Source organism: Primulina tabacum, chromosome 4 (genome assembly GCF_025594145.1).
Source record: "Primulina tabacum isolate GXHZ01 chromosome 4, ASM2559414v2, whole genome shotgun sequence".
In the NCBI taxonomy this organism is placed as follows: domain Eukaryota; kingdom Viridiplantae; phylum Streptophyta; class Magnoliopsida; order Lamiales; family Gesneriaceae; genus Primulina; species Primulina tabacum.
Window position 1 is genome coordinate 9,188,916 of NC_134553.1, and position 15,495 is coordinate 9,204,410.

Below are 15,495 nucleotides of genomic sequence, written 5' to 3' on the forward strand. Positions count from 1 at the left end.
ATTTTAACTATTATCTAATGAGCCTAATGAGCCTATTATACTAGGTTAATAGGCCTAAACTTACACCATGTATTATATATCAAAATTAAGCTATCAAACCCTACCTACACACACAAAACACACGCCCCTCATCCTAGAAACACTATAAGAAAAATGATTTTTCGCAGCACATCATCAACAGCGCGCATTAAAAGCACGCTGCGAATAGTACTTTTAACGGCGTGCATCAATATGTGTGCTGTTAATATTGTTGCACTTGACAGAAATAACGGCGTGCATTAAAAGCACGCTGCGGAAAGTAATATTCGTAGCGTGTATTTATGTGTGCTATAAATATTATATACTTTCCGCAGCGTGCTTTTAATGCGCGCCGTTAATAATATATACATTAACGGCGCGCATTAAAAGCACGCTACGGAAAGTAATATTATATACTATCCGCAGCGTGCAATAATGTGCGCTGTTAATACCCTATGCATTCACGACGTGCATTAAAAGCACGCTGCGGAATATGGGTGCGAATTTTTAAATTAGCAACGGTTTTGGTCAAACCATCGCTAATTTAAAAGTTGCGACGGTTTACAAAACCGTCGCTATCTTTAAGGACGGTATACGATAAACCGTCGCCGATTTAAAATCAGCGAAGGTTTAATTAAAAGCGACGATTTTTATTAACACGTCGCTAATAACCGTAAATCAGCGATGATTATATTTAAACCATCGCTGTCGCTAATAGTCGCAAATTGTCTGTAAATATCCGATTTTCGATCTACTTTCCTCCACACCACTTCACAACACTTAAAATTTTTCTCTCTTACACGATTTTAATTTCGATTTAGGTACATTTCTTTGTTTCAATTTTTGGTTAATTTTTTAAGTGTTAGTTAAGATCATCAGTCAATTTATCATAGTTGTACAGTAGTTTTTTTTTAAAATTTATTAAATTATAAAAGTAATTTTTTTTATTTTTACGCTAACTTTAGCGACGGTTTTTTAAATGTCGCGAAATATAGCGACAGTTTTATAACTGTCGCTAAATTTAAATACCGTCGTTAATTTAGCGACGGATTATAAACCGTCGCGACTTTAGCGACGGTGTCTTCGGTTTCAAACCGTCGTCAATTCGTGATGGTTTTGTGAAAAACTGTCGTTAATATTTAGATGTTTTTTGAATATTAACGGCGTACATTGCACGCTGCGGATAATTGTATTAACGGCGTACATATGCACGTAGTTGATAATAGTATTAACAGCATGCACATGTACGCTGCGGATAATCTTAAACTTTCAACAGCTTGCAACTTCGTAGCGTGCAATGTGCGCCGCGGAATGAGAATTCGCACGCTGCGAAAAATTATTTTTGTTGTAGTGAAAGATACAAGGACTCTCCATCAGCAACCCAACCACACACACACGATTTTGGGAGAGCAACTCACGTGAATTTGAAGGAGAATTCAGCAAGCTTCTTCCCCTGCCTCTCTGCCAACGTTCCTCGGATCGCAAGTCGTTTTTCGTGCGTAATAAACATAAAGGCACGTCTTAATCTTCTTTCACTCATCTTTCACACCATATTATATGTTTTAACACATGATTGCATGAAAAACATGAGATTTTTTGTATATTTTTGTTTTTATGGCATAAACATAACAAAAATAGGGTTTTCTTTTTTAAAATCTTTGCTTATGATGCACTAAGGGGCTGCCATAATAGGGGCATGAAAAAGGATGAATTCCAGAGGGTTTAGGGGTTAGACAATTCTGCATAAGGGATGGACATAGAGGCTAACAAAGGCGAACGAAAATTTGGATTAAACGAGGTTAGGGTTTCGACCAAGGTTTACTATAGAGGCACGACTCTTGGCTGCTGTTAGGATGTGACCACGAGACCTAAGGGGGCACTATGATGGTCCTAGGGTGGCTGCACGAGGGCTGGTACGAAGGCAAGGGGGTTGGGACATCAGGCTTGGGCGCGCATGGCTAGGGCCTATCAGCTTTGAGGGCTGCGACTTCTAGGTGTGTTAAGTTATGTCCAGTAGGTTCCCTAGGGTTTAGCCATAGTCCTAGGAAGTGCTCATAGGGGCTGGTTTTGTTGGTTGAGGGCTAGGGCCGAAGAGGTGCATGGCAAATAAGCTAGGGTTTTCGAAAAATACGGGTAAAATTTCAGTAGCTGTTCATGCATATTTAAGGGTTTTAATTGGCTTGATTTGGGTTGTATATGGTATGGTTAGGTGTTAATAAGCTATGTTTCAAGTTTAGTAAGATTTGGTTAAGTTTCGAGTCGATTCGGATTAACAACAGGATGTACGTCTAAGTTTAAAAACGAAATGAGAAATTAGTCGGGAAGCTTAATTTTACGTATAAGAAATATTTATAGGTTTATTTTAAGGTGTTATGTTAAGTTTGGATGTATATGGGTCGCCGTTTTAAGATTTAAGGATAAATTGAGAAAGTTAGGGTTTCAGGGGCAAAACGATCATTTTACACTTGAAAAATGTTAGACGTCCTGGCAATGCCCTAAATACTGTAATGGATGTTAAAATGTTTATTTCAAATGTTCATGGAATTTTATGACGAAACGTTAATGCTAAAAGACATGTTGCATGTTTGGTTTAAAAGAAAAATGATTTATATATGCATGAATTTTTATAAGTGATAGAAATATGAAAATTTGAAGGAGGTGAATCGAGTGTGACTAATACGATGATATGTAAGGCCAATACTCAGTTGACGGGTGAGAGTGTCGTTGGATGGATCGATCGACCTACAGCTGATAAGAAAAGTCACAATTAAGGATCTGAATTCAATAAAAAAGGAAACATATAAGTATATGATGAAAGGAAAGTAAAGTATGTGATGAAAGGAAAAATGTTTAAAATTGATGTTCATGAAAAGCTATATTGATTAAAAGTATTTTCATTGTTGCTTGTGAATATATATATATATATATATATTACTTGTTATCATTATTAAGGTTTGCTGAGTTAATAGACTCACCAGATGTAATCGATGCAGGTGAGCATGATGTTGATGGATGACTTGATGGTTGAACTAGCTGAACTGATGTACACACAACCCGAAAACCGTCGCTAGTTTTCCGCAATTATGTTTATGATTCAAGATTACTTTAAAAATTTTATGACTTTTGATGCTTTTGAGGGAATTTAAGATGCTTATACTTTATTTTGTAAAATGCTAATTTTATGTTTGATTGACGTTTACGAATTTATGTTTTGAATTGAGTTTTTGATTTTCAAATAATTAGTTGGTGAGTTGATTTTAATTAAGAAAAAAAAATTCTAGTACCTTTTAAAGAAAAACGAGTAGTGGACGCTTCATATATAGTCAATCGAATTGATTGCTTCAGTTCGATTCTAAAAACACCGTATCAAATATATATAATCAAGTGTATTTGTTTAGTAGTATTTATTTATTCTTTTACTAATATACTTTTATTTAACTATTATAAATATTAACTATTGTCAACCATTTTTTATAAATAATTGTGTAAATCTAGAAATAGAGTTAGCAAAATCAGCATTTGTTCAATCAATTTTAAAATATATTGCACGTGTTTATTAGATCACACACAGATTCTTGAAATCTTGTTTCTCTGGTGTAAAGTTAAAAGTCGTTAGTCTTACTAAAAACGTATCACGATAAAGCATATATGAGATATGTGCACACGATTTTGCGTCCTTGCAAATTGCCCCAAATATTGTATATAAATTCGGTATGTGCACCGATTTTGCTAGGGTTTCATTTTTCGGTGGCGTCGGCAGTTTCATGTCTGTTTACTAGTTGATTTCAAGATTTTTTCAATAGGTCGGTAAGATTCTTATCTTCATGTTTTGTAGATGAGGTTTTACCTTTGTGGATTTTGTTGTGTTATCAGAGTGGAGTATATTTATTTTTACAAATAATTGAATGATGTTTATTTCAATAGTTTTGAGTTATAAGATTCTTTTAATCATTGAGGTTGTGATTTGAGGTTTCGAAAAGGTTAAAAAGATTTAATCTTTTCGCGTGTTTTTTGAGTTTTTGCTTTGGGTTGGTAATTCAATTATTTTGGGTAATCAGATATTGTTCACATGATCGAAATGAAGTGGTCGAGTAGATTTTAAGATTTCTGTCTCTATTTATTTTGTTGAAAGGAGATTTTTTTACTGTAATTGATCCGAGATTTGGAATAATTAGGTTTGGATTGTTAATTTAGTTTTTGCTTCTGTACACTAATATTTTAATCAGACAAACTGGTTGGTTTCTCTTTTTAAATTCAGATTTGTTTTGATAAATTCTGTCAAATGTTAAAGTGCAAGTACATGGCTTTCATTTTCTTTAATTTTTATTTATTTGCATTTTTTATGGAGCAGGTTTTTTTATGGTTAAATGGTTAGACGCTTTCCCAAACATGGATTTGGTTATTTTTATATCTGCGTACCATGAGTGACCTTTCCGTGAACTAGTTTGGCTCTACTCTTTGGCCTCCTTGATGTATGTGCAAAGAAGTTATTTTTTTCATTGCTGGATAATGATTACATTCTCGCCTAGTCTCCTTGAGAACTCCTCCTTGATTTTGTATGCGCAAAGACTTTATTTTCGTCATTGCAGGATAATGATAACATTCTCGCCTAGTGTCTTTGAGAACTTTTCTCTATAGATACAGATTGATTCTATGCTTTCTTTTTATTGAAGTTACCGCATTCATGGCCCTGCGTGTCAGATTTTGTTTACATATTTTGTAAATTATATTTCTATGCCTGATATCGCAAGTGTAACTAATTAAATTTTTTTGACTTCTGATTCCTGAATGTCATGGCTATTAACCTGTCTTGGTTGACTTTGATGATAGTTTTTATTTCCTAGGTGATTGAGTGGCTCAATTCTTCTTTATATTTACTCTTATTGTTAGTGTTGATACAGAATGTATACTTTTAGTTACATATTTTCAGGTCATTTTTTTTTTCTAAAATACACGATGTTATCCATGTTGATTGTTTGTTCTTTGGCATATAAATTATGGATAACTTCATCGATTTGTTGGGTTAGCCAAAGAACGAAATGTAATAAATTTACTTGCTAAAAGCTTTTCTTTTTTTCCCCATTGACATTGACATTTGAATCTTTCCTGTGCAGGTAAAATCTTTGAGTGTCAACTAATTTATACAATTTTGAGCTGAGTAGCCAGTCCATTGTGTCCCGCACTATTGTTTGAGTTGCCTGTATCTCGTTGGAAGGTGATTTAGATGGAGCATTCGTCCAGCTCTCTGAACTTACCGGTATCAGGCATGCAAATGAAAATGGTAGGTCATGTGTTGAATAATCCTGTATCGAATCCTTTCTTCGTATCAAAAGAGCAAATGGGTTTGGTGGTGCCAGGCCCAGTACCATATAATCCTGGGTTCGATACATCAGTTATGCAAAACAACCTAGTTGGACATAATGCAATTTCATGTTATAATCCGGTATCGAGCCCAATTTTGCTGTCGAACACGGTAGGTCATGTATCTGGAGACAAGGCATTTTTGCCAGTTAAACGAAAGGCTGATCTGGAACCTCTTATGAGCAATTCTACTGGACAGCAATCGCTGCCACCTAGCAAGCGTCAATCACACATGGGAGCTCATGTTGGTTCAACAAGACTTCTTCAGCCATCAGCACCCCAAAGGAGAACTTCAACAATTCAGTCAAAGTTGGTGGCTCCTGATTTGCGAGCTCAACCCTTGGTGGATAAAAAACTGATGCAAAACAAATCGATAACTGGCAAGGATGGCTTTGAAGCTGTAAGATCCAAAATGAGGGAATCTTTAACTGCTGCATTATCTGTTGTGGATATGAGCCAACTCAAGGTGTTGAATACCCAGGAAGACCAAATTAATTCACCCAATATGCCTCAGATGCCTGTGGATTCGAAAGTTTCTGAATCCAATTTGGCTACAAAAGGGCTTGTTGTAGGTTGTATTTCTGAGGATTTTTCATCAAAAGGATCAGATGTAGTCGGCGCAACCAATGATTGTCGAGTGTTATCTGATGAGCTTCCTACAGGTGGAAACAGAGGGGTTGATGATCAGGCTTTTCAGGATTTCCAGTATGGCTCCATTTTACCTGATGAGGACATTCCGTTTGGTGATAGTTTCTTCGCTAAAGATGACCTTTTACGGGGAAATGGACTCTCCTGGGCATTCGACTTTGATGTCCAGATGAGGGAAGGACTGGAGGCTCGAACTTCAGAAAAGCTCAAGCCTGTTGAAGAGTTAATAATTATGGGTCGCAGTGACAGGAGTGTCGTAGAAATGCCAACACCGGAGAATGTGGCTGTTAAAATCGAATCTGAACTGTTTAAACTATTTGGTGGTGTGAACAAAAAGTACAAAGAGAAGGGCAGGTCTCTATTGTTCAATCTGAAAGATCGTAATAACCCAGAACTGAGAGAACGTGTCATGTCTGGTGAAATATCTCCTGAGAAATTATGCTCAATGTCGGCTGAAGAGCTTGCTTCCAAGGAGTTATCGGAGTGGCGCGTGGCAAAAGCAGAAGAGATGGCCCAAATGGTAGTTTTACCTGATATTGAAGTGGATATTAGACGTTTGGTTAAGAAAACACATAAGGGTGAATATCAATTAGAAATTGAGCGTGATGATGGAATTTCTGCAGAAATTTCTGGTGGAAATACTGTATTGACACAACCTCATCCACAAAAGAAGATTGAAACTCCTCCTTCTGTGGCAAGTCCTAAAGATAAAGAAAATGCTGCAGGTCAGAAGAGTTCAAAAATTCAAGATTTTTCAGGTAGCCTGATTATTCCAACTGATGGGGCTGATTTAATGCAAGGAATGATGGTTGATGAATTGAAGGATGCAGAATTTCTACCTCCAATTGTTTCGCTGGATGAATTCATGGAGTCTTTAAATTCTGAACCTCCTTTTGAGAATTTATCTCCAGACGCTACACATAAGACCCTCATGATACACAAAGAAAGTCCCAAGGTGGTTGTCAACTCTCGGGCTCCTGATCATGCTTCAGTTTCTCCAAAAGATGCTTCTACCAAAAATTCAGATGTTGTCAAGAAACTCGAAGTTATGAATGATAAGTCAAGTGGGAGTCCTGGAAAGCAAAAATATCTTCCTAGTTATGCATCAAGGGTTAGCTACATCTGGGAGGGCATACTTCAGCTAAATATATCAACGTCAATCAATGTTGGTGGCATATTTCAAAGGTTTGATATGTTATAGGTGGAAAGCCTAAATAGTGACCATTGATTCATGCTGTGTTATTTGTATGTTGCTATGCTACATACTGGAGTTTTATCGCAAATTGCATGAATTTAGTTTGAAAATAATTTTTGCATGATTCAAGTTACCTGTGCTGTTGTCCAATATTTACCCATTTTAAACTTATTTTCAGTGTAGAAATAAGAGCCTTTTTGGCTAGCTTATAAGTTATTTGAAAGTCCTTGAAACAAGATTTTTGTGAAAAAATTTAAGATCTTATAAAATCTTTTTAGAAGAGTGAAGATCGTGCCAATTTATTATAAGATAATAGTAAGTTGTTCTATTCTAAATAATCTCAAATCTTATTTTTATTTTCTGAATTATCTTCAAATCCATTTTTGTCATTATATCAATCCTTTTATCGGTTATTTTAATTCTCTTCCCTTTCAATTTTTTTCCTTCTACAAAATTTCATTTTATTATATGTTTTGAAAGCTTAATTTTAAAATTAGATAAAATCTAAGAACCTATAAGTTTTGAAATATTTTATATATTCTTTAAGTGCATAAGATACATGAAATGAGTCTAACCAGTCAGACTCTAAATCTTAGATTGTTTAATACTATCATTACGACTCTTTTCCTTTACAGTAAGCTAAGCTTTTAGTTGAGTTCTCTTTGTCCCATCCTAGAACTCTCATCCTTCTGTAGTGTCTGAAGATTGCTTATGACTTCGTATTGTGGCCTATCTTTAGTTATGGTGAAAGAAATTGTGATTTGTGTTCTAGAATGTGCAAGTTTGTGCAAATTTGGTATGTGTTTGATACCCAGCGAACAAATTTACGACCAATTACTGTTAGAACAATTGATTCTCTTCTTTTTCACTTCTTCAGTTGCATTGTGTTTGTACTGTAAAACAATTGATTCTTCTCTTTTTCACTTCTTCAGTTGCCTTGTGTTTGTAATTGTCATGCAGATCAATACTGACATGCATGTTTGATCATAAATTTCTTCTGAAGTTATCAAGAAAGTTAATGTACTTAAGTACTTCATTGCTTTCCCTCATTTGTTCATTTCTGTCAACAGTGGTGAGAAGACATCTACCAAGGAGTGGCCCGCCTCTCTTGAGATCAAGGGACGAGTTAGACTTGACTCATTTGAAAAATTTCTTCGAGAGCTCCCTATGTCTCGAACTCGTGCAGTCATGGTATACCGATGCCTTTTCTTCCTCTTCTCTGCAACTAATCTGTACCACCTGTTTTTCTTAACTTGGTCTTCTGTTTTCGTATTAATCCACATGGTCTCTTATTGGTTATGTGTAGTGTTGTTTATCTAGTATTAGTGTGGAATGTGGATGTACAGCAGCAGCGAATATTTTTGGTGCTGCTATTTGATTAATTTAAAATGTTGATGCAAGCGTTTGCTTGTGATTCAATGGGGCAGTACTCAAAATGTCGAGTAGGTGTCGTTCTTTCTTTTTCTTTTTTCTGTTTTGTGCGTAATGGTCTAAATATGGAACTACCGTTGTTATTTGATGTCGTTTCAGTCCAATTTAAAATTATGTCAATTGGATAGCAATGGCTATTCTGAAAGTTAACCCGTACATAGTTGAGCTCACTACAAGAATTGAATCATAGAACGTGAAAATTCCGAATATGCTTTGTGAATGACGTCTTAAATCTTAAAATGTTATTTCGAAAGTAAAAAGGAGTAAAGAATCCATCTTCAAGCATTAAAGCTAGGTTACCGTAAAATGTCCATTTTACTTGTTGAATTCATTGATCAAACTACTCTATCTTCAGGTTCTGCAGTTTGTTTTGGGGGACAAATCATCTAAAACTCCGCATTCCAGCCTTTCTGAGGTAACATTACTTCCCATTCCACGTTATTTAAAATTTATGTGGGCTACGCCAAGTGTTATCGTTTAATTTTGTGACGTGATTCTATTCTTTATGAAAGGCTATCGATTCATTTGCTGCGGACGAGAGGCTGGGTTATGCGGAAACATCTGCTGGCGTCGAGCTTTATCTATGCCCTCCGACCGCAAAAATGACCAATATGATTAATGAACACATACCCATGAAACAATCCGAGACTGATAATACTATCGAAAATGCACTATTAATTGGTGTAGTTGTGTGGAGAAAGGCTCATAAAAGCAGCATAGTATCACCTAATAACTCATCTTCATTCAACAAACACAGCTTGAAAAAACAATCATTCGACCCTCATAAGAAGATGCAAGATTCATCTAATGTTAAAGTTAACGTTAATGCGGAGACTAGAGCTTTAACATCCGCTTCATCCAAAGTTGCACGTCCCGCTCTAATGCCTCAACCCGGTGAGGATGATGATATACCACCTGGGTTTGGCCTGATGTCTACTGCCCGAGCAGCAAAAATCGAAGACGACTTGCCAGAGTTCAATTTTTCTGGGCATTTGAACCCATCAGTGGCCCGGATTTTGCCACAGGATTTGCATGATCCTGGCGTGAATTCTACTCAGCGTTCAGTAGATCAAGTTAGAGAGCTTATCAAAAAATATGGACAAAGTGGTGGTAGTGCACCGAGTAGGAGCTTGGTAGATGATAGGACCCTCGGTATCGTTAAACCATGGAATGACGGCGAAGATATTCCCGAGTGGCAGCCGCAACTGCCAAATCAGCTTCACAGCCAGCCATACCTGGTGGCTCAAAGCCACAAGCCGCCATTGCAGGTTGACCTGCCAAGCCAACGTATGGTTGACATGCCGAGCCAGCAGCCGGGTCCACCTTCAAGTGGCGGGTGGCTGACCCATCAGCTACCCCCTGGTCCCCAACGTCATGGGAGATGGAACCGATACTGAAATAGGATTAAACATAACTTATTGTATATAATTTTGTGTTTTGATTTACTATGTTTTGGTTTGTGACTACATATGTTTTAGTTGTTGGTTTATTTTGACCTTTCAACGGATTTTTAGTTTTATTTAATTTAATTCATTTTGTGACTATTTCATAAATTTCGTGAGGTGAATGAAACAGCCTTCATAAAGAATAGGGATAGGGATAGGAGGCCTGTATGTTAGCGGAACACCAGCTATCTTGTCCTTCTCCTTCTCATACATAAACATAGGCGAATCCCAGACATAAGCCATGACATAACCGCTGCTATCATCCCACTGATCTCATTGCAACTATCAAGTTCGTTTATACACCAAGGCATACATAATATATGGATGAATGACTTATCACTATAACAAACAACTATACCTCACAACAATGGTTGTACTCGAATCTTCCCAACTTCCATGCAAGGTCAATTATTGGCTTGGGAGAGGGCGGTCGTTGCGCATTCAACAATTCTTTGCAATAATCATGAAATCAAATGAAAAATTGCAACTTTAGTAAAATTTGTTAGAGTATATGTTCAGCGAACTAACTTGTGGCTTGAATTTTATTGATTCTGTGTAAAAACAATCTTTATTTTAATAATATTTTACTATTTTATCTAATTATGATATTTGTTTTATTTGTATACACATGCAAACTACGTAGATAAAGTTCTTGAATATTATAATACCATAATATCTATCTCACAATATAGATCATGAAATTTATTATACGATATTGTATTTTCTAAATTCGTTCATAGTCGAATCAGTTGTCTAAAACAAGGATAATTGTCGTTCGAGCTCGAGACTAGCATCTTTGATAGTAACACCACGTTTCATTGGTATGAACATGGAGATGTCCAATCATATAGATGATTGATCATATGATGATTGTAATGAACGATCCTCCCTCGAACTTTCCAAGTGGTTATCACTTATCGAGTAGATAAGTCTTGGTCTATAATTGAACATCATTAGTCTCTTGATTCGGGACAACAGAAAGGTGTGAATATTCATTGTAGTCGGGGATTCGTCGCTCACCTACAGGTGTGAATATCCTATGTGATATGATAAGTTAATAGTATAATGAATTTCTGACCGGAGTATGAATTGTGATTTAAGGAAAAATGTTTTCTTACACACAATGACACTATGATTACTCAAAAATACATCATATCGTTAACAATTTCATAGGCAAATCTCAATATATCAATGTTTGCAGATTTGATTAGGATATATGAGTTGAAGGGACCGTATTGTACGTCAACCATAACCTATTGGTTCTTGCATACACTATCAATGATACCTAGGGGATAATGAGGAGATAATACTGAACGTTCTTACCATGATCCGATGGATACAATGAGACTTGAGTTCTGAAGTTCTTTTGATCAAGAGGTTGATGCACATAATGGGCTAATAAGAGTAAGCTCGTATAAAAGATAAATGTTATATCGAATCCCATGACTTGTGAACCACAATTAGTTGTATTTTTCAACCATTAAGTGTCACACAAATATTGAATTCTATATTATGTTGAGATAGTCGAATTCAATGAGTTGAATTTGATGATTGAGTTTTGATGGAGGTCAAATATATTTCTTGTAAATATATTTATAAGTGAACTCAATATTTAAAAGTTGTGAAAGTTAACATGACTGCTAGTTTTGTTACGAGAGTGCAACTGCATAATTTAGTTAATGAGTTCCAAAATTGGAAGTTGAAAAAAATAAACCAGTAGAATTTTCAATTTGTTTCATAATAACGTTTTTTTTGTCATCGTCTCAGCCTGATCATCAATTGGAATTATGATGAAACCACAATCATGGATAATTTGATTATAAGGTTGGAGAATCCTAATACAACTCTAACTAGTAGGAGTCTTAGTTAGATAAAAATTTAGTAGAGGTTTGACAAGGTATAAACTTATTTGCACAATATAGATATTTGCGGGCGTGCCAAGTGCAAAAATGCATCGATTTGTATAAAAACAATAAAAAAATCTAACTTCTAACTATCAAACGAAAGCGAATCCTAAATTTGACCATCGGTTCTAATCTCCTAAACAAATATGACGCCAAAACAAAGAAAACTACTGAAATTTGAAGAATAAACACCTAACATTGTCTATATTTTCAATAAACGATATGAATTTACAAGACATAAAAATTTAACATATAAAATTGATGAATCTGAAACGATAAGACCTATAATGATAGAAAATATACTGAAATACTTGAAAACTAGTGTTTGAATATTGAAACTCTGTAGAGAGTATTTGCAGTTTTTTTTTTTTTTTTTGCGTAGAGTCTGTCTGTCTTTCCCTCTGTGTCGGCCGATTCTTTTTCTTCTAGCAATTGTGGGATCTTTCTCCACTCCCCCATGATCCATGTTCTTCCGCTTTCCATCCCACGATCTCTCCTCTCTTTCTTCCCACAACCTTCTCCCTCTCAACGTCCCGTGATGAGTTTAAATTAATAGGGTCTGATCTGCTATACTTGATGGGCTTGCATAATTTACATGGGCATGTTTAATTTAATTTAGGCTTGTCTAATATTAATTTTTAGCCCAAACAAAACTACTAGTGGAAACTTGAATGAGATTTTTGACAAGGTAAAAACTCCAAAGTAAGAGTCCTCATAGAATTCTAATTCGATTCATGAAAATTATAAATATGACAATACATGTCAAATTTACATGCTACATATTTTATCTCTCCTCACGACAATTAAATTTGACATGCTACATATTTTATCTCTCCTCACAACGGTCTAAAAATTAAAGTGTTTAATATTTTCTTGCCTTCCATCAACGGTTGCATGACGAATGGTACCCACAGTCAGTATCTTACTTATATGATTGGGGATGCTCAGACACCAGAAATCTGTGATTTCCACTTATGTACTGGATGTGAATTACATGACTAATTATTGGGAGATCTCATGGTGACAATCCATTAAGATTCGGCATTGATGGGTCGAGCTCGACACGTGAAAATAAACATCGTCATATTATTGGGTTGTCATTAAACGTGATGCAAATTATGTAAGGATTGCATGAGCTTCAATTAGGCTCTACCTATGGAAATTATTATTGACAAATATTATTCTGGATCATGATTAAGCAATTGGGTCTTGCATACTCGTTAAAAAAATACGATTTGCCGTTTACATCAAATAATGATGAAAATGTCAAAAATAGTGAGAGATAATTTATAAAACAAAAGTCCATATATTATGTTTTATAATATATTTTAAAATAGTCGGCAATGATTATATGTTTCATATTCAGTACATTTACGATTTCGTCATGTAATCCAATATCTGTTATACTCGATCAAAACAAGCTAACCAGACCTACTTTCAAGAGTTGTATGATACTCAGACTCGAGTGAACTACACGTATTCAATATAGGGTCTCGGCCTATGAACGTGGTGTATATATTATTAGGCTTATTGAGAGGCGGTGGACCTGTAATTGGTGATTTTCAATGAGTTCTATGATGACATCATCTTGTTGCACTGACTTCCTCATTTGACGGATTTTGTGGTGAACTTTGATATAAATAAGATAGAGGCTATCCTTGAAGAGCTAACGAACATGCTTACGACTTATGATAGCACCATAAAGAAAGAAAAAATGTTTTCCAGTGGACTCATCGTCTGGGATGAAAAGCGATCCACAAAATAAGAAAAAGAATTGTTCTTCTCATTACAAAAAAAAAAAAAAAAAACAAGTTTAATAAGAAGCATACTCCAAAGAATACTTAAAAGTCGCAAAAGTTCCGATAAAAAAAACATGTTTGTTTCTACTGTAAGAAGTTTGAACACTGGAAATTTTCTTGGTCAGAAGTGTTTTAGCAATAACTAGATTTCAAAGAATATGACCATATTTCATTAAACAATGTCCAAGTAATTTTCACAAACAAACAAACATATACAAAATAGTCTAAACCAAGCACACTTGTGGTATGCTAGATTAGAACATTTTTCTCAAATAAGGTTGCACAAGTTAGTGGAAGATGACATGTTTGACTTGTCAAACACACTCTTTTAACACATGTGAGTCATGTCCAAAAGGAAATTGACCAAAGCTTATTTGCTAAGAAAATTCCTATGGAAAGTGGAATGTGTATATCATATATTGAATTCGATCCTTACAAATGTATGAGATCCGCTAAATATTAGCACCAAATATGGGCATCATACTTCATTACCTTTAAGATAGAGAAAAAACTAAGAAAAGTACTAAAACACTTCGATCTAAATAGGTGGAGAATACTTGAGTACTGAATTCCAAGATTATCTTAAAGAGAATTAGATTCTATCACAGTGGACCTCTCTCCTGCCACACCACTGTTTAATGGCGTGTCAGAACGTTGTAATCGAACATTGATGAACATGATTTGATCTATGTGATTAACTGATGCCACCATATTTTTGGGGATTTGCCCTTGAGACTGTGGCAATGCTATTGACTGACGTCCATACAAAGTATGAAAAATTGTGTAAATTTTTTTCTCCAATTATAATTTAAAAAAAAATAATTGAGAGATATTTTTAGAATAAAAAACACCGAGTCCAACAATTATAATAAGTGATACAATCTTAATCAAATTGAAAATTTCCAAGAAAAAGACAAAGACTTTATTAAAATAAAATGTAGTAATATTCTCATCTTATAACTTACCGTCAGAGCTCGTTTATTCATTCAGAAATTAAATGAATTCCTAAAAATACAACGGATTGATATATCATATTTAGAGCCATAATTAGAGGTTTTTTTTTTCATATTATAGCCATTTTTGTTTATATATTGGGTTTAGATAAAAAAAATTTTCAAACCTTAGAAAATTAATTTTAATTAATAGACATTTCCAAAAAATCTTAAAGTTGGTCAAATGATCGAATATTGTTGCAGAGATCGAAGGTGGCCAGAATTGCGTCATTTTGGTTGCGCATGTACTAATGTTCCAGCGTGCGGCTGACCTTCCAATCATTATGTGTGGCCAGGATTTTTCCGGAGTAAATATATTTGTGAGATATTTTGACAAGTTTTCCAAATTCTCAACCGATTTGTAGCATATTTAAATATGGTGTTACGGTGAACTGAGATAGTCTGAAATATTTTAATTTTGACAATATTTTTGGGTTATGACCGTTACATACTTCCAATAAGAGGTACAATTTTTGTGTTCAAGTCAACCACTAAATCCGTGTGCTTATTTTAAAAAGGTACAACTTTCGTGTTCATTCGACCAGAACGATATGGAAATTGGTCTGCGAACATTGTTCCCGTGAAGAAAAAGAACGATAAGTTGAGGGTGTTCATAGATTTTTTGAGATTTAAATTGTGTCACTCCTAAAGATATTATGTGATGTCTATCACGAGTATTTTGGTTGACTCATTATCCAAAAA

General features: G+C 35.1%; 1 protein-coding gene across 3 annotated transcripts; it reads left to right on the forward strand.

The window, feature by feature from the left end:
• Window positions 1–3,708: 3,708 nt before the first annotated feature.
• Window positions 3,709–10,156, forward strand: LOC142543037 (uncharacterized). Of its 3 annotated transcripts, none has more exons than XM_075650006.1 (5): window positions 3,709–3,825; window positions 5,133–7,212; window positions 8,293–8,413; window positions 9,009–9,068; window positions 9,166–10,156. In XM_075650006.1, the coding sequence occupies exons 2-5, from the start codon at window positions 5,243–5,245 to the stop codon at window positions 10,048–10,050; spliced, it is 3,036 nt and encodes a 1,011-aa protein (XP_075506121.1). In that variant the 5' UTR covers window positions 3,709–3,825; window positions 5,133–5,242; the 3' UTR covers window positions 10,051–10,156. The 3 variants fall into 3 exon arrangements, with proteins under 3 accessions (XP_075506121.1, XP_075506120.1, XP_075506122.1); XM_075650005.1 differs by having other exon boundaries at window positions 3,709–3,821; XM_075650007.1 differs by lacking the exon at window positions 3,709–3,825 and adding an exon at window positions 4,983–5,059.
• Window positions 10,157–15,495: the final 5,339 nt, after the last annotated feature.

Bases quoted from the DNA above. Each gene is read 5' to 3' on its own strand.
- LOC142543037 (XM_075650006.1), top strand. From the start codon at position 5,243: ATGGAGCATTCGTCCAGCTCTCTGAACTTACCGGTATCAGGCATGCAA. The intron at 8,414-9,008 runs GTATACCGATGC...CTCTATCTTCAG, and splicing joins CTCGAACTCGTGCAGTCATG to GTTCTGCAGTTTGTTTTGGG. The intron at 9,069-9,165 runs GTAACATTACTT...TCTTTATGAAAG, and splicing joins CGCATTCCAGCCTTTCTGAG to GCTATCGATTCATTTGCTGC.